At 35.8% G+C, this 20,653-nt stretch overlaps 1 protein-coding gene across 1 annotated transcript in view; it reads right to left on the bottom strand.

Moving 5' to 3' along the window:
• Nucleotides 1-20,653, bottom strand: part of E(bx) (nucleosome-remodeling factor subunit NURF301 E(bx)) — a 693,176-nt gene that overhangs the window by 581,850 nt on the left and 90,673 nt on the right. The window contains exon 5 of the mRNA XM_090382976.1: nucleotides 605-806. Within this exon, the coding sequence (XP_090239102.1) occupies nucleotides 605-806 (202 nt within the window). The remainder of the gene's footprint in view (nucleotides 1-604; nucleotides 807-20,653) is intronic.

The raw sequence follows: 20,653 nt of genomic DNA, 5'->3' as shown, positions 1-20,653 counted from the left end.
CTAACAGAAAAGCCCAATAAACAGGTGACTACTAATTGTTTTTATATATTGTTTTATGGTCGTGACCTCCAGAATTTCGACCGAACCACGTGGTACCGTCGGAGACAATCGTAGGGTAATCTCCAGAGCTGCGGTCTCCTGCCCCGATTAAACGGCATGCTGTCCCAATTAAGCGAAGTAAACCCTGGCTATTTTCTCAATTGGTTTCTGTTTTTTAAGATTTGCCCCAAATAAACGGAATCCACTGTGTATATATATAAAATACGTACTAAAAATAAAAAGTAAGCACCAGCTGCAGAGAAGACAAAACAGTCTCGGCAGGCATTCTGTACTTTCATAAGTACCTTCCATAAAATTTTTTCAAAATTTGGTGCAATGCAGTATAAAATAAGTAGAATTGTATTCTTGCCTATATCACCCTTTATATACACATTTTATGTAAAAAAAAAATTACATCAGGAAAAAAGAGACAAAAGTAAATTAAAATATTAAATACTAGTACCAATATGCTTTTAATATAAAGTTAATGGTTATAAACATGTTAAATGAAGGAATGAACTAATTCAATCAGTTAAATTAGACGAAATGATTACTAATATATTACCTATTGTTACAGTCTTGACACTAGTAGTGGTGGTGGTGGTGGTAGTAGTAGTTGTGGTGGTAGTTGTTAATGTACTGGTTACAGTCTTTTCTGGTAAGGAAAAGTCTTGACATCCTTCACTATAATTGTTTTCAACCTTTTCTGATGTTGAAAGTAATAAACTAGTAGTAGTGGTTGTAGATGCTACTACTTCTGCAGTATCCTAAATTTAAAATAAAATATAATTTTTTTTTTTTTTGATTTTCTTTGACTTAAAAGTGCACAAATGCAAGTTAACTACTACATATGGGGCAGAAAAACTCAACATTTCTCCTTTCAAGAATGAAAAAAATACACAAAAATAAACAGTTCATATTGAGAATTATAATTTTTCTGAGTTCTGAATAAACCAGTTTCTCATACTTAACATTATAGAAGTATTACAGAAAATGCAAAATCTTGCTCATAAAGCAAACAATTTCTTTACAAGTTAACCCATTAAAGACCGAAATTAAAAAAGTTTAAATATTTTGTTGAAACTGAAATATTATATTCAGTATAGTGTATTAAAGTAGTCAAGTTAAAATTTGTTTAAAAATATATACAGATAGCACCGGATATAGTGATCATGTTTGCAAAATTGAATTTTGATTCTAATAAATGGCAAATCTAATAAGCAAAAATCGATAAATATTATCCAGAGGCTATAAAAATAAAGATATAAAGCACAAATTTACACTTTATTACAGAAGGTTTATTACCAATTAAATGATACGTGAAAATCAGAAGCATATTATCCATAGGTTAGCAAAATAAAAATAAATTTATACTGACTTACATAGCAAAAAGTGACATATTAAACATAACACTTTGTAATATGATTATAATTTAAAATAGTCACTTATTTTAGATTGCTTTAAATTATCACTATAAAGAATATTTATAAATTTTTCAATATGGTATAATAGTCTATATTCACGATCACTTGCACCAGTTTCTTCCAACGCTCTCCTCGGAACAGCTATCGCTTCATGAGTTTGCTGTTTTGTAACTGGAATTTCCCTCCTCGGTGAAATTATCAGTAACAGACTGGGCAATTTCTTCATATGTTAAAGCTGTAATAAATTGTAGATCACCATTTATGTCCACTCAATCATTAAACTCCTGTTCACCCATGTCTTCAGGCTTTTCAACTTTTTTTTTTTTGTTAGTTGTTGGCACATCGGCTTCTGTGGCCATAATGCACCTCCCAAAGTTTTTGCATTTTTTAACTCTGATCCAAGCCAGAGGCGGGATTCGAACCCTCGACATTTGGGTTGCCAGGCAGGCACTTTACCCACCTGGCTAGCCCGGTCGGCCTTTTCAATGTGATCAGTATCATGACTTATTTGACCATCATGAATAATTAATCCACATTTTTTGAAACAGTTGCCAATGCAGGTTTCGGAAACTTCATTCCAGGCACTTACTGTCATATGACATGCATCTAGAACAGTTATCTGCTTTGCAATACTGGATGGTTTCCAAACCATCATCTAGAGACTAGATGATTCTTTGCCTCATATCCGATCTATAAAAGGTCTTAAAGGTTTTTAATACTCCCTGGTCAAGAGGCTGAATCAGTGATGTGGTATTCGAAGGTAGAAAAACTAATTCAATATTTTTGAAAGTCAACTTTGGATGAGCTGGGCAGTTATCCAAAACCAATGCAATTTTTTTTGTTTTTTGTATCCAATTACAAATCCCATTTACGAAGATAACCTTCAAATAGAGAAGCTCTCATCCAACCATTGGCGTTATTGGCATATTGAACAGGCAGCTGTTTTACTCCTTTAAAACATCTAGGCGATTTACTCTTGCTTATAACTAATGGCTTCATCTTGATTGTTCATGTCATGTTGCACATTAAAAGAATCGAAATCCTGTCTTTGATCTTCTTTCCTGCCGACTCGGGGGAATTTTTAAAAATCATGCAATGGCCTGGGGTAGTCCCGTAGTACAACCCTGTTTCATCTGTATTGAAAATGTCTTCAGGATTATAAGCGCTTAACACAGTTTTCAGAGGTCAGAACTATCGGAATCCTGTTTTTCTCCGTGAAGTTTTTTGTAAACAATATTATGCCTCTTGTCCGCCATCCATTCGTTGTCTTAAACTCTTTGTGTAGTTTTTCAGCAAAATTGTTAGCTTTTTGAAGAAGAATCATTAGCTGTTTGAACCAAATGAACAGAGCTTCGTCTACTGTTTGGCATTTCCCTTCATGCTTCCTTTCTCTGGTTTCAGTAATCACATTAGTGCTTAATGTGCGACATGATTTTAATAATTTTGATAAAGATAACTGAGACACTCCTAATTTTACTGCTGCTTCCCTTTGAGATATTAAGTTTAATTTGTCATATGTTTTTATAATTCATAACTTACCTTTTACACTCAAATTCACTCTTTCTGTTCATTGACATTTTTTTTTTGGTAGTAAAATTTAAAACACAGTAAAAAAGATAAGTGTCAATTAACGACAAAGCACACACAAATCGGAACTAACATGACACGCGCGAGTGAGATACGAAATGTACGAAGTTTATAACAGATTCTGAAAATTTATTTGCAGTACTATATGTTTTTAAGATTGAAGATTTCATTAAAGGGGAAACACATTTCACCATAATAACACAAAAACCCACAGAATTCCAGCTACTGATATTATTGCAATTGCAATAACCATTTATAATAGACTGCACTAACAGGAAAGCTCAATAAACCAGAAACTGCAAATTGTTTTTATTGTTTTATGGTTGAAACCTCTACAAATGTGCCCTCCAGAAATGTACTTTAGAAAAATATCGCAGATGTGTTAAAAATTGATTCTTATAACCAGTGATCACTATAACCGCCACTTAATGTAGTTTTCACTATTTTTTTGCCCATATGATATATCATATGCTGGGCAATAGTGTTTTCAAATGCTTAAAAATTAGGGAGAAACAAGAGTTTTCTTTTATCATTTCTTTATCAAAACAAATACTCTAAATATTGATTGCTGGTAAAAGAAACATTTACTGATGGTATGAAACATGCATCAGGATGAAGTCCAACGTTGCATTTGATGCACACAAATTTGGCACATTTTCCACACACTGCACACCGTCTCTGAGTATTATTTCTGTTGACAAGATGTTCTTTGCCATCAAATCAGGTCACTTCTTGAAATTGTTTATTTGTTTTAGGATGATCTCCTCGTTTCTTTTCTATGTCTGGTGCAGCAAGCAGTGCAATGACTATTTGTCACAAACTCCAAGAGAGGGTTATTCTTTTCAACATGGCGATATAAGATCCATAGATTTATAATACTTCCTTTGAGACAAAATCAAAACGAAGGCCAATACCATTTTTTTTTAACTTATTCTAATTTGGTAATGACCTCTCATTTTGTGAAAAAGATCGACCTCACACATTCGTTTGTTGTACAACTTCACAATATTGGGTTGAGGAACAGTTATTTGCTTTCGTTCTGCTTTCTTCCACCACTTACAGCTTCCTACATCAAAAATCTTTTCTTCTTTCAAATTTGTCACTAAAGTAACTTGGTTATTATCATTCCACCTTAGAAGAGTAATTCAGCTTGCTTTTTCTTCAATGGCGCAGCTCGCTCAACTTTGCTTAGATCTTGTAAAGGAACTTGCTCTGTTCTATTACTTCTAATGGTTCCTAAGAAAGGGAAGTGAAGTGAAGTAATTAACCATATAAATACAAGCTCCCTGAGGTACAAAGCCCAAGCAAAGTCTTTCTGGCACTGAAGAACCAAGAAGTTTTCCTGTCACCATGTCCCAGTATAGGGATGAAATTTAACTAAATATCCTTCAGGTGTAGTCATCATCATCATCATCATCAGCCATTTTTGATCCATTGCAGGATGAAGGCCTCTCCAGCACTTTCCAGTTCCTTCTGTTTTGTGCAATGGCCATCCATTTACTATCCACAAACTCATGAATTTCATCTGTCCATCTCTGTTGTTGTCTTCCAGGTTTTCTTCTAGCTCCTCTTCGGTACCATTCTGTTATTTTCTTAGTCCATCTCTCTCATCATGTCTTCGAGCTATGTGTCCAGCCCAAGACCATTTTAGTTCTTTAGTTTTGATAAGAATGTCCTTTACTTGAGTTTGCTGCCTAATCCATGTGTTTCTCTTCTTATCTAACAGTCTGATTCCCAAAATAATTTGTTCCATTCTTCGCTATGTAATTCTCAGCTTTTCTTCCATTCTTTTGGTGAGTGCCTAAGTTTCACTTCCATAAGTCATGGTGGGGAGTATACATTGGTTCATTATTTTACGTTTCAGACAAATTAGGATATTGCTCCTCAGTATGTGACTATATTTCCTGAATGCTATCCATCCAAAATTTATTCTTCTCTTGACTTCAATATGACATGTGGAGTATATGACTCCACCTCTTCAATTACTGCTCCTTCAATCATTATATCTCTTTCTGCGGCATACTTGTTTATCATTACTTTTGTTTTAGCCATATTCATCTTTAGTCTAAAATCCTTACTAACTCTGCATAACTGATTAAGATTTTCCTCCAATTTTTTGGGATTGTGGCTTATGACCACAATGTCATCTGCAAATCATAAAAGGGTTAGGTACTCTCCATTCACATTGACTCCTTTCTGCGACCAGTCTAATCTTCTGAAAGCTTCCTCAAGGGCAGCAGTAAACAACTTCGAAGATATGTTTCTTTGTCGAACTCCTTTCTCAATTTTAAATTGAGAAATTTACTACTGTCTTTGTCTAGTCTAATAAAGGAAGTAGCATTCTCCTAGGTGAAGAAAGACACCGTACCTTGGATCTGTAGCAAACAGGTTTCCCTTATAAATTGTTTCATGCTATGGTGCCCATAATAAGGCTCTGTTGCCTCATCAAGAGAGAAATTGCTGGCTCAATGAATTGACTGAACAACTGTCAATCCACTGGCTCAATGAATTGACTGAACTTGTCATTCAAATGGTCTAACATAGGCCTAATTTTATAAACCTTGTCACAAGTATCTATTTTTATGTTATTATTAAAGTGTTGGCGGATTTTTTCAAATTTATTTCTACTCATGGATTGGCTAACTAAACAGTTATTTGCATCAGGCCAAGTCTCCCAGTACATTCTTCTGAATGACACTTTTATTATATCCTGACAAAAGAAGGATCCCAAAATAGTTATAGAGGTCTTCAGCAGATAAAGAAAATTGCAGATCACCTTTCTGGGATGCATATTTGACTGTTTCTTTACATATATGAGTCATTATTTCCTCAGTAAAGCAAAATTTAAAGATGCCACTAGGCTTACTTTTGTTTTCTCTCATGGTCTTTATAATGGCAGGCTCCAATTCATTATTATGGCACTCATACTTTTGGGAGTATGTTTTCTTTTCTTTTCTTTCCTTTTGTAGACTGTTTTTTTGAAAAATGATGGGAATCTGCAATCAATTCAGTGTCTACATCAAGATCACTTTTACCATCTTTACTAAGAACTTGAATCTCTGCTCCTTGTGAAAGTACACTCTACCAATGTCTCTAAGGCTTAATGACAACTCCTCACCATCACTTGCAGCATTGCCATTATCAGAATCTTGACCATCATTTGGTGCATAGAAAATGAATTCAAGCTCTTGAGATTCTAGAATATTCAATATTTCTTCTGCATCCCTCTCAACAAACTTTTGCTTAGGCATGATTTAGCTTTAAAAAAAAAGAAATTTAAGTAAATTTATTCAGAAATGTTTTGAAAAATATTTTTTTCACTCAGTCTGATACCGTCAATAGCTTTTAAAAGTATAAAAAGATAGAAACTAAAAAGGAATAAAAGTCTGCATCTAATTTTATAAACAATAAAAAATATGTATTATACTGAAATGTACACACTACTTCCCGGCACGTTTTATCATACGCAACGAAAAAAAAAAAGCACTCCATAAATTAAAGCAATCAAAATATTATTCTATTAAACATATTGCATATGCCTAGAGGCATGAATAAAAAAACTTTCAAAACAGCATTATCAAACATATCATTTAAAATGTATAATGTAAAAACTTACTGTCAGCCAGGTTAAGACCACTGTGTCACTACTGAAAGAAACATCTCTAGCAATATGTTTAAATGAAATTATGAATGTAAAGTTGCCAAATATCACTAAGGAAGTTATTAATCTTAATAAATAAATGCCATCTGAAAAGAAAAATACATTCATACATTTTTAATTAATTTTTTTTGTAGTAAGGTAAACCGTATGATTAATCATATGGTGGGCACTAATGGATTAAATATGGGGGTACTGCATCTAAAATTTTGAATTTTATAAATATTTTATAACTATTTTTTTAATATGGTGTTCACATGAGAGAGAGAGACTAGAAACATACTGTTCTCTACTTAAATGTATGGGTCAGTAATGTTTTAAAAGTAGCAGTAGTAGTAAAAGGGGCATGTGATGCAAGAAAGCAAGCGTATGAGCTTCTGCAGAATGAGCCAAAAAAAAAAAAAAATTACACAACCATTCCCTCTAAATGTTTGTCCAGTTCCTCCTTAAATTTGTTTAAGTTATCAACTTGCACAACGACAGATGGAAGCTTGTTCCAGCAATTAACCACCCACTGACTAAAGGCAAATTTCCACACATCTATCCTACATCTGTCTTTCCTCAATTTGAATTTATGACCCCTTAGGTTCGTAATCTGAACAAGTGGAAGAATCCCATTAGAATTCAGCATGCTCAACCCATTCAAGGCCTTATACACCTCAATCAGATCACCTTGCAGGTGCCTAGTCTCCAGCTGCTGCAATTTGCAGAACTTAAGCCTCTCTTGATAAGAGGATCCCTTCATTCCTCTCACCAATCTTGTTGCCCTTCTCTGTACATGCTCAAGCAAATCTACATCCTTCCTAAAATGAGGCCTCCAGACCTGTACACAGTACTCAAGGCGTGGCCTGACCATTGCCTTATACAGAGGGACAATCACCTCCTCTTCCCTGCTAGCAAATTCCTGTACAGTAATACCCCAATCACCTCCTCTTCCCTGCTAGCAAATTCCTGTACAGTAATACCCCAAAGTTACGCAATAGGTGGGTCCGACAAAAATTGCTTAAGTCGGGGTACAACTTTGCATATACATACATATAAATTTTGTTTGATTGGGACCAAGGACTAACAAAAACACTAGTTTAGAAGAAAAATATTAATAAAATTGCAGTTCTTTATACTTATTAATACAAAATATGTATTAAAAAATAAATGATTTACATAAAAAAGTTATTTCGATGTCGATGGCGTCATAAAAATCTAACAAATTCGTCTGATGACACAGCGCCTTCTTTTTTTCATGCAGAATTTCTTCCTAGCAAGCTAATAATTTTTTTTATTCCTTGCTTTGTAGCTATAATGCGTTCTTCGTTGGAGTCTATGTTTTCTAAAATTTTTAAGCCCTTTTCAACTGAGCTGAGACCTTCTGTCAAGTTTGCAATTGCCATGTGCTTTTCTGGTGGAACTGGGTCTGAAGTGTCGGATACTTCAGTGACGTCTTGCTGACGCATCTCTATGAGCTCATTCATTGTCAGCTCCTGACTATGTGAATCCAACAGCTCGTTGACATTATCACCATCGACTTCCAAATTCTAATTGCCTGGCAAGATTAACAACTTCTTCTATCACATGAGCGACATGATCAGTTTCTGGCGTTGTTTTCGTCTCGTTTTTGAAAAAAAATGGACAAGGTTTCTTCCAGATGCCATTCAATGTTTTTTTGTGAATTTCATTCCAAGATTCTTCAATGATTCTTACGGTATCTAAAACACTGAATTGTTTCCAAAAGTCTTTAACAGACATCTCACTGTTTTGTCTCATAGCTTCATTCAGATGTGCAAACGAATGCCTCGTGTAGTAAGCCTTGAACGTTTTGATGACTCCCTGGTCCATCGGTTGAAGCAAGCTGGTTGTGTTTGGAGGCAAAAACACAACTTTCACACGTGGGTCAAAATTAATTAGGGTGGAAGGAGGGTGACCAGGTGCGTTGTCAATAAGAAGCATCATTTTAAATGGAATCTGTTTAGAACTGCAATAACGTTTGACTTCGGGTATGAAGTGGTGACCAAACCAGTCCTCAAAAACGGAAGCTGTCACCCAAGCTTTATGATTTGACTTCCAAATCACTGGTAAGCTAATTTTAGATATATTTTTTAAAACTCTTGGGTTTTTGGAGCGATAAATTAAGAGAGGTTTTAACTTACAATCACCAGCTACATTCCCGCCAACCATCACTGTCAATCGGTCTTTGGAAACATTAAAGCCTGGAATGTTTTTTTCTTCACGCGCGATAAAAGTTCTTTTAGGCATCTACTTCCAGAACAGGCCAGTCTCATCCACGTTAAATACGGTTTCACTGCTATAGCCACCTTCTTCTATCATAGCCTTGAGTGTCTCAGGAAAAGAAGACGCAGCTTCTTTATGGGCACTTGCTGCCTCTCCACTCTCTGCGATACTGTGCCAGTTACGGCGAGTTTTAAAATCGGTTGAACCAATCTTTACTAGCTACAAAGTCTTCATCTTTGCCCAACTCCCCAGCTTCTTCTTTCAATCTCTCAAAAATCAGCTTAGCTTGATAGCACACAGTGTTCTGATCGACTGGACAATTCTTCACTTTTACTTGATTATCACACCATAATTTCAGCATTGTTTCCATCTCAGCAATAATACCATAACGTTTATGAATTATGCTAGAGTTCAAATATTGAGCATTTTTCACCACTTCGAGAATTCTTTCTTTATCTTTTATGATTGTTCTTACTGGATTCCGGTAGCTCAAACTTCTTTGCCAATTTACAAATTTTCATTCTGCTATCAAAATCCTTGAAAATGTTAAGTTTACATTCCAAAGATATCATTTGTCTACTAGGTGCAAGAGAATCAGATTTACTTTGTTTGAACAACAGTTTTTTAAGGATTTAGAAAACTTTCGTCGATCGTAGAATCATAATTGTGCATGCAGAGTTCGCACGAAACACGTCCAATGCATATCACGGCAAGAGAAACACTGAGGGTCACTTTTCATATGCCATCGATACAGTCAGTTCTCATATAGAACGATAGTGTAATTGTGTTCCTATAAACCCTCGTGCAATAAACAACAGCCCTAATGGGAAAAATAGGGTTAGGTGCCGACCACCCAAGATTGAACACACATTTGTAACCAAAACATTACCAAACACAATAAATAATCGTAATAAAATACGTAAGTATTTTATTATGACTATTACGTAATAAAATGTTGCTAATGCTTTTGCTTCTATCGTAAGCAAACTTGTTTTTTGTTTGATTTTCTATCCAAACAGATGACATCCGTTCCATCTCTTCCAGTTTTGTGTCTTAATCTAATGAATTTTAATTACAGTTTGAGTTGTTCCTGCTATAAAAGTTGTTTTTATTTTCTCTGCATTCTTTGGAATTCTCGGCGTTGCCTCATTTAGGTCTGTAGCACATGCAATATCACATGGTCTTTCATTTTGCTCAAAGCGTTTCACAATTTCATATTTTTTCTCTATCAACAGAGGCGGACTGGCCATAAGCCTTACCGGGGAAACCCCACTGGGGCGGTGTGATTTTGGCCATAAACCATAGTATGAGGCCACTATAAATTTTCCCGGGTAAGAATTTTTGACCCAGTCCGCCTCTGTTTATCGATATTGCTTTTCTTTTTCTCTCTGAATCTGCAGTGTCTTCACCAGTACGCTTCCTTTTCACACCTTTTAAGTATTTTACTCATTTTTAGAGAATAAAGCACAATTACAAAACGAGACAAAACGAGGAGGCATGCTTGATAAGCATAAACAAAGCTGTGCGCGTGTAGCAACTGAATAAACAACACCGTAAAGGCAGAGATACACTATTAACACCTCACATTTCTAGGGGTTACTACCATAAAACAATAAAAATCCAGTTGCGTTTCTGCTAGTGGAATGTTATAAACTGATAGTAAAGTTGATCTAATTGCATACCGATAGCTGGAATTGTGTTGGTTTTTACGTTATTATGGTGAAATGTGTTTCACCTTCACTGATATAAAAAACAAATACATTTTCAGAATCTTCTCTTCATTCCTATTGTGTTGCGTTCGGTTGGGGTGATTCTGCGTTCGACTGCCATTTCTTGTAAACACAAAGGCGAATCGTGCATAAGCCAATTCGGTTCGTGTTATATTATAAGATATCGTTACTGTATTTATAAATAGTGTATGATTGAATTCGTGTAGTGTAAACACGTGTTATACGAGGACGGACTGTATACGGCTCAACCGATGCGATCCATTTCTCTCGTGAAACGATTAATTTCCAACAAAAGTTGAGCACGAATTCGAACGCACACATATAAATATGACAGTTGGAATACAAATTCTTGTATATGTGTGCAGCTCATGCGCAGCAAAGTTGAATTTTGTTCATCTTTCGTTCTCACTCTCCGCCGTCGCACCATATATCGATAACATGTGAAAAACGACCTTGAAGATAGTGGGCGGCAGTGTTGCCAAACGAAAAAAATCAAGAACCACATAACTCCGAGTTCGCGTAAGTCGGGGTATTACTGTATATCACTGACAAAACCCCATGATCTGCCGTGGCAGCCTGTCTGCATTGCTCAGAAAACTTCATATCTGAATGCACAATTACTCCCAGGTCTTTTTCATTTTCTACCACCTTAAGTGTAGTTTGTTTGTTTGTTTGTTATTTGGTTTTTAGGAGCATTAGCAACTAAAGCCATATTGCTCCGGGATATGCGGTGGTCATTCCCTGACCTTTCCGCACCCTCCGTATTTGGTGGTGACGGGCCCGAACCCTGGTCTAATCAAGAAGCGTGTGCTACGCACTGCTGCTCCTTCCCACCTGGCTACGGAGGCGCCTTTAAGGGTAGTACCACACAGTTGGTACGTTCCTCAGGGGTTACTTCTATCCATATGCAGTACTTTGCATTTGTCAATGTTAAACTTCAGTTGCCACTTCTCAGCCCATCTTCCCAAATTTTCTAGATCCTGTTGCAGTAGCACACTGCCATTACTGTCATTAACAACCCTACCAACCTTTGTATCATCTGCAAACTTCGACACTAAGCCTGATATACCTTCATCAATATCATTGATAAATATACAAAACTACAGTGGACCCAACACCGAACCCTGTGGGACTCCACTAATAACATTAGTGCATGAAGAGCAGTGCCCATTGATTACCACCCTCTGTCTTCTCCTACTCAACCATCCTTTTATCCATTGTAGCAACTTACCCTTAATACCATTCTGCTCCAATTTGTACAGTAGTCTTCCATGTGCAACGGTGTCAAAAGCTTTCCTGCAATACAAGTATATGATATCAAAATTATTTTTTGCATCCGTATGATTAATCATATGGTGGGCACTAATGGATTAAATATGGGAGTACTGCATCTAAAGTTTTGAATTTTATAAATATTTGATAACTATATTTTTAAAGATGGTGTGTGCATGCAAGAGAGAGACTAGAAACATACTGTTCTCTACTTAGATGTATGGGTCAGTAATGTTTCAAAAGTGGCAAATGCACTCTAATGAAGAAGTCAGAATAATTTCAACTAATAATCCAAATTCCATGTTGACATGTCAAATTCAATTCAATATGAAGTCTTGTGTGCAAGTAATAGAATTTAAATAAAAAACTAAAAATTTATAAAGGTATCCCATGCCGATCGTGGAGGTCAGGAACTGGTGAACCTCAAAACTGCAAATATTTAAAACAGCAAAAATGTGAAGGTATGCTCCTGGCAAATTGTAAAGCACAGAAATTTAATTTTTAAACAATGAAAATAGGAAGAATTATAATAAAAGTTATACATAGATATAAAAATATGGTTAACTTGCAAATATTCTAGACAAGACATCATACAACTGTTATATATATAAAGTGAAGGTAAAACAAATGAGGGAGATAGAAGAGGACAGAAGGTAACAAAAAAAATATATATGTATAAGAGATAAATAAAATAATTACAAAATTGACATAATAAGGATGTTGCCACAACTTACAAAACCAGCCATTCGTCAGGTATCTATGGTCAGGACTGCAAGCAAAATAGCAACATGCTTCATTTCTGATAAAAACTACAAGCCAAAGGGGGAAAAAGCTTAAACATAAATAAAAATGAGAATAAAATTTTGTTACCAAATTAAACAAAAATGAAAATAAAATTGTTATAAACAAGATAAAAAAATATTTTTACAAAGATTAAAAGGGAAATATTTGAGAATGGCTTGTCAAATTTACATTTGGCACTATGAAGATAAGAAATAAATTAAAAACTAGAATCGACAACAGAAGTTTCTAGAAACATATAACTTATTAGTCTAATTCAAATAAAGGAAATTTAAAAACACAGAAAAAGCAAGTAGCCTTAAAAGGGAGCAAGAAACTTAAGAGAGGCTTGAGACAAGAGATTGCTCTCTTTTAGGGCTACTTGTTTTTTACTGTTTTCAAATCTCTTTACTTGGATTAGATTAATAAGGTATAATTTTCTATTTTGTTCTAATTTGTTGATTCCAGTTTTTAATTTCCTGTCTTCATAGTGTCAACTGTAATGTTCACAAACCATTTTCAACCCCCCTCTTTCCTTTTTAATCCTTGTAAAAAGATGTATGTTGTTTACAAAAATTTTATTCTCATTTTTATTTATCTTTATGCTTTTTTACCCTTTGGCTTACGGTTTACATCAAAAATGAAGACACATGTTGTGTTGCTATTTTTCTTGCAATCCTGGCTGTTGACACCTGAAGAATGGCGAGTTTTGTATGTTGTGTGTCAACCTCCTTACTTTGTCAACTTTGTATTTATTTTTCTTATTATATACTTTTTTTTTTTTATCTTGTATCCCCCTTCTATCTCCCTCATTTTTACCCCTCACTTTATTGTCCATGCACTGCATAGGTTTAGCATTTGCTGCATTTGACCTAAAATGTTATATGTCTAGAAATTTCAGTTATTATTATTAATTTCATAAATTTTGTGTCTTCATTGTGTCAACTGTAAAGTTCATAAGTAATTTTCCAAAAATTCCCCCTTTTAGTACTAGTAATTTTTATTTTAAATCCTCCATTATAGGTAACTAAATTTTATTCGTATTTTCATTTGTAATGGTAACTAAATTTTATTCTCATTTTCAATTTACGTTTATACTTTTTACCCACTGGTTTGTGGTTTACATAAGAAAAATGAAGATATGATATTACTATTTGACTTGCAATTCAAGCTGCTGGCACCAATGAGAGGCCAGTTTTGTAAGTTGTGTGGCAACATCCTGATTTCATCAATTTTTATGTAATTATGTATTATATTTTCTTAATTATCTTCACTCTGTTTCTCTCACTTTCTGTAACTTCATTTTTTTAATTTTTTTTTTTTTAACTCTTCTTTTATTACTTTCCCTCTCCCCTTATCACTTTATTGCCCCTGCTTTGCTGACTAATTCCCCATTTTTCTACTTTCTTATTTCCACATTCACTTTCTTGTTATTCTATTTAACATAATAGTAGTGACAAATGATGCGAGAAAGCAAGCTTATACAGTATAAGCCAAAAAAATAAATAAATAACGCCACTGCACACTTCTCCCATCCATAAGCTCCAAGAATTTGTTCAGTTCTTCCTTGAATTTATTCAAAACATCCACTTCCACAACAACAGATGGATGCCTGTTCCAAATGTCAACCACCCACTTGATGAAGGCAAACTTACACCATCTATTCTGCAAGCTTGCTTTAGCTTTAGCATTAGTAGAGGCATATGATGCAAGAAAGCAAGCTTATGCAGCATCAGCCAAAAAAAAAAACAAAACTTCCACTTCCCCCCCCCCAATTCGTTCAAAATACCTGTCCAGCTGAGCCTTAAATTTATTTAGGCTATCAACTTCCACAACAAGGGACGGAAGTCTGTTCCACCAACCAACTACACGCTGGCTAAAGACAAATTTCGCACATCTATCCTACATCTGTCTTTCCTCAATCTGAATTTATGCCCTCTTAGGTGATTATTCTGAGCAAGAGGAAGAATCCCATCAGCACTGAGCATGCTCAAACCATTTAAGGCTTTATACACCTCTATCAGATCACCTCGCTGGTGCCTAGTCTCCAGACACTGTAATTTGCAAAACTTCAGCGTTTCTTCGTAAGAGCACCCCTTTGTTCCATTCACTAATCTTGTTGCCCTTCTCTGTACTCATTCCAGCAGCTCTACATCCTTCTTAAAATGAAGTCTCCAGACCTGTATACAGTACTCTATGTGTGGCATGACCATTGCCTTATACAAGGAAATAATCACCTCCTTATCCCTGCTAGAAAAATTCCTATATATCATTGACAATACACCATGAGCTACTCTTGCAGCCCGTTTGCACTGCTCAGAGAACTTCATATCTGCCTGCACAACCACCCTCAGGTCCCTTTCATTCTCTACCATTGTCAGTGTAGTACCACAGAGTTGATACGTTGCTCTGGAGTTGCTGTTTCCCATATGTAGTACTTTACATTTGTCAATGTTAAACTTCATTTGCCACCTCTCAGCCCATCTGCTCAACCTTTCCAGATCCTGTTGCAGCAGCATAGTGTCAGTAGTGTCCTTGACAACCCTGCCAACCTTCGTATCGTCTGCAAACAGATCAAAGTTTGTTTAGCAATTTACCACCCACTGGCTAAAGGCAAATTTCCACACATCTATTCTACAACTGTCTTTCTCAAATTGAATTTATGCCCCTTGGGTTTGTAATTTGAACAAGCGGAAGAATCCCATCACAATTCAGTGTTCTCAACCCTTTCAATATACCTCAATCAGATCACCTCGCAGGTGCCTAGTTTCCAGCAGCTGCAATTTGCAGAACTTAAGCCTTTTTTGGTAAGAGGACCCCCTTCGATCCTCAAGCTACTCTAAACTTTCAACTCCTTCCTAAAATGAGGCCTCCACACCTGTACACAGTACTCAAGTTGGGGCCTGACCATTGCCTTATACAAAGGGATAATCACCTCCTTTTCCCTACTAGCAAAATTCCTGTATATCATTGACAATACCCCATGACCTACTCTGGCAGCCTGTCTGCATTGCTCAGAAAACTTTACATCTGACTGCACAATTACTCCCAGGTCTTTTTCATTTTATACCACTAAGTGTAGTAACACAGAGTTCGTATGTTTCTCTGGGATTACTTCTACCCATATGCAGTACTTTGCATTTGTTAACGTTAAACTTCAGTTGCCACTTCTCAGTCCATCTGCCCAAAATTTTCTACATCCTATTGCAGTAGCACACTGCCATTACTGTCATTAACAACCCTGCCAACCTTTATATCATCTGCAAACTTTAACATTAAACCTGATATCTCTTCATGAATATCATTGATAAATATACAAATCAATATGAATATCATTGATAAATATAAACATTGGCCCAACACCAAACCATGGGGGACTCCATTAATAACATTAGTCCAAGAAGAGCAGCATCCATTGATTACCACTCTCTGTCTTCTCTCACTCAACCACCATTTTATCCATTGTAGCAACTTACCCTTAATACCATACTGCTCCAATTTCTACAGTAGTCTTCCATGCACAACAGTGTCAAAAGCTTACCTGAAATCCAAATATATGATATCAGAATTATTTTTTGCATCCAGTTCCATTGTAACATCATAGTATTGAATCAAATTGGTCAGACAAGACTTCCCCTTAACAAACTCATGCTGTGTCTGAATTATTACTGCAGCCTTGTCTAGATGATCCCGCAATGCTTCTTTAAACCAGTCACTCCATTATTTTACCCGGAACAGAATTTAAACTACTTAGTCTGTAATTAATCCTGTAACCTTAGATCCTCCCTTGTGAATTGGGGATACATTTGCACATCTCCAGTGAATGTGGACTTCTCCCGAGTCCAAGGATGCTTTCATAATTATGGCTAAGGGTTTTCTTACTTCCTTTGCCGCCTCCTTTAATATAACTGGATAGATCCCATCCATGCCAGGTGTCTTTCTTATGTTTAACTTCAACAATATATCCTCCACTTTACTCTCAGCTATTACAAAATCATTAAGCACCCTGTTACAGTCTGATAAACATCTGGCATTTTCCTCCCTTAATAACTCTTCATGTGTGAATGTAGATGCAAAATACTCATTCAGATTATCAGATATCTGAGCAAGATCATCAACAATCGAACCATCGATATTAAGGGAATTCTTCCTTCGCTTGTGTAATCTCCTTTATGACTTGATACAAAGCGGCCTACGTAGCCAAGTGGTCAGGAGCCGGAGTGCAGTAGCACATGCTCTTTGAGGAGACCGGGATCCAAGCCCCTGACTGCTAAATACGGTTGATCTGCCAACCCGCATTGGACCAGCATGGTAGATTATGGTCCCTTTTCCCTCAACATGAATCATTGAGGAGGCTTCCATCCTGCACTGGATTGATAATGGCTGCAGTTTACTCTTTAATACTTTACTTTTACAGACTAGCTTAAATCTGCCATAGGCTTCTGTGTCACATGATAATTTATATGCATCCCATGCATTTTTCTTCTCTGCCACTAGTGTCATTAGTTCATCTGACATCCATTTAGGCCTAAACCTTGAACAATATTTCTTAATCGGTATGAAAAGCCTAGTAGCTTCCACAATTAGTTCCTTGAATGCTTCCCACCTATAATTTGTTGTTGGTAACGTTGTCAGTTGGTTCCAATGTACAGAATTTAAACGCTTCAGCTAGCTGTAGGTGGAAACCTATTAACGGTAGAAAGATGAAATTTGGAATTGATACAATCCAATGCATGTGGAAACGGTAGGTGCAAAAACTAGCACCAGGAGGTTAATGGCACTGTAAGCACTAGTAGAGTACCATTTGGATGAACTCTTAAGTATGAAGACAGATGCTCAATATGGGGTCCATTATATGCTGCAAGCATGGTCAAACGTTGCTCAAAGCATGTTACAAGGACAATAATAACATGCCTCGTGATGTTTCCCTTCATGTCAGCAAGAGAATGAATGTCCTTGATATACACTATCCTTCGGATATCCTCATAACTAAAAGTCAAACTGAGGTCTGGTAAATGAGGTGACCAAACATTCCTAACATAATGTGGTTATCATTGAATGTGTTATGGAGTAGACCAGCTGCACTGCACATGGCCAACCAATATGTGGAGGGGCCTCATCTTGCATAAAAACTGATTTTAGCTATGCAGAATCACAATAATACTTAGCAGACAATGAAATCTCGAATCATAAAATTCACTATAAACCTATGCCACAGAGTAACTTGAACAATGGAGATGCACTTTACTGACAATATCTGGAGTGATCCACACGCCCAACAATTACATATACCACCACTTAATTGGAAATGAGACTCATCATCTTGCCAGAAACCACAGAGCAAAGTACAGTAGAACTTGGTTATAACGAGCATCAAAAGACCAACAAATTTTCCTAGTTATAACCATTAGTCACTATATCAGTGATGAGTTAAATCTAACTCCGATTTTTTTTTTTTAATTCTCAATAACTTGACAAAAAGATAGATTCACAAAACAAAAGAAATATTAGAGAGAAAAAAAATAATATTAGTATATACCTGAATATTATTTATATGGTGTCCGTAGCTGAGTGGTCAGGAACGGGAGTGCATTAGCACTCCCGCTCCTGACCACTCAGTTACAGAGTAGACCTGGATTCAAGCCCCTGACTACTAAATACAGTCGATCTGCCAACCCGCACTGGACCAGCATGCCAGCAGATTATGGTCCATTTCCCTCAACATCAATTGTTGTGGAGGCTTCCATCCTGCAGTGAATTGATAATGGCTGCTGCTTACTTTTTACACATTTTTGTATTAATATGCTTGTATAAACTACAATATGCTTAATATTAAATACAATTTATTTGTCTGTAATTTTAAAACCAGTCTGTAATTTTAAAACCATACACTTAATACTAAACACAATTTATTTCTCCATAATTAAAAACAATACTAATTAATAATAAACACGATTCCCGTTTTGCTGGCATTGTAGATGTCTTCGTCACTGAAATCTTTCCTGATTTCTGCCCAAGCATGGTCAATCCATTCATTTGCCATTATTGGATCTGCAGATCAAGATTCTTCCCTTATTTTTGCATAAATGATGTTATGTCGGTTTCTAAATCAATCCAGCCAACCATTGTTACATACAAAATCATCGCATCCAAATTGTTTAGCAAATTTTTCTGCTTGAGCCTTCAAGATCGGACCGCTATTGAAAATTCAGCACTTCTTTGTGTAGTGAACCAATGAAGCAATGCTTCATCAATGTTTGTAACCTAGTATTTATTATTTTTTATTTATTTTTTTTCCGATTATGTTCTTTTCCAGTGCCGATATGTAAACATGTTTATTCTTCCACAATGCCTATACTGTTGAAGAGGACAACGAAAAACTTTTTACACACTTCATTTTTTGCACCACGTTTTAACTCACGAATAATTTAGACTTTTTCGTGAATCTAGAGACACTTTCTTTTGTTAGCAGACATGTTTCTGAGCGAAGGGTTTGTTTCTAACTGATATTATTTTAAAATAACAGTAGAGTGATCTGCATATAAACAATTATTATTTCCGAAATTCTTAGAAGTCCCGAAATAAATTTATGGTTCAGTGAATACAAGACAATCTTGTAAATAGGGTAATGCAACCATAGAAATTACAAGCAGAATGCCAATGCTCTACTGTATAGTCCCCCCCAAAAGGACAAGGTTAGGTCATAAACTGGCCCATAATGCGATGCGAGTGGTCATAAAAGCTAAGTCGCCCCTTTCATTTTTGTCTATACCAAGAATTGGGTTTTTCAACTATGAATGTTTGAACTATGAACAATTAAGAATGTTTGCACGTTTGCATAGTTACTAAAATTTGTACAGTATGTTCGTGTAGTATGCTCATTATAACAGTGAACTATTATATGGGAATACGAGTAAATTAAAATCATTATGGCTTTTTGTTCATCAGCCATGCTCTCATTATTTCCATGCTCATTATAACCAAGTTCGACTGTAATTACATTAATGTTCACCGTATGGATCTTTTATAGGTCCCACTGAATGGATCAAAAAACTTTATGGATGGTTGAAATGTTAAATTGTTGTAATACTGCCCTAGTGCTAATGGATGAATGCTGCCAATTTCATGCTGAATCTTTGGCCACAGCAACAGCAATCTACTTCTGTGGCCAAAAGGCAGTATGACTGAGGACATCCTCTGTGGTTTCTTTGAATTTTATCCTCACTTTGTACAGCTTATTTTGAAAAAGTGTTCCTTTTCTTAATCCTCTTTTAAATTCCAGTAAATTCCAACATTCTCTAAATGCTGGAGTTGTTGAAGAGCCCACAAACCATCATGGCAATTGCTACTTTTGTATAGTTAATATATCTATATTTAAAAAGTCTATGGATCATAAAGTCACTGTTATATATCCCAATATACCATCCTCTACTGTTCCACTGCAATATGATGAAGACCTGCCAAATCCCAATTCTCTTCCAGAGAAGAGCCTTCTGAATTGGATAATGAATCTGTTCAAAAGGATAACTGGAATTACACCACAGAAGCTTGTTCAAGTAAAGCACCATATTTCTCTAGTTGGCAAGAATTGAATAACTCAGCAAGTGACTTGGGTATAACCAAATCCGACAGAACCCTTGATATTCCATTTAAAAGAGGGAAATCTATTGGATCTAGCTAAAAAACAAAAAAGAAAAATGCATGTTATGTCACTTATGCATGTTTATACACACATAAGTGATGTGTTATAAAATCCCCACTGTGATAAGATACTGTTTTGATTTGATTGGATTGGATCTTTATGAAGAAACTAGCATTAGCCACAACACAGAAGAGTGACACCATTTCATAGACAGTTAAAATTAGAGTTTAAAAGCTGTTGCTCCACAATGGGAATATATGCTCATTAATGCATGTAGTGCACTTTCTTCATATTA

The sequence above is a fragment of the Mastigoproctus giganteus genome, chromosome 10 (genome assembly GCF_048544385.1).
Source record: "Mastigoproctus giganteus isolate SK-2022 chromosome 10, ASM4854438v1, whole genome shotgun sequence".
In the NCBI taxonomy this organism is placed as follows: Eukaryota; Metazoa; Arthropoda; class Arachnida; order Uropygi; family Thelyphonidae; genus Mastigoproctus; species Mastigoproctus giganteus.
The sequence above is the reverse complement of the archived record's forward strand: the minus strand, read 5'-3'. Positions and strand labels throughout refer to the sequence as shown.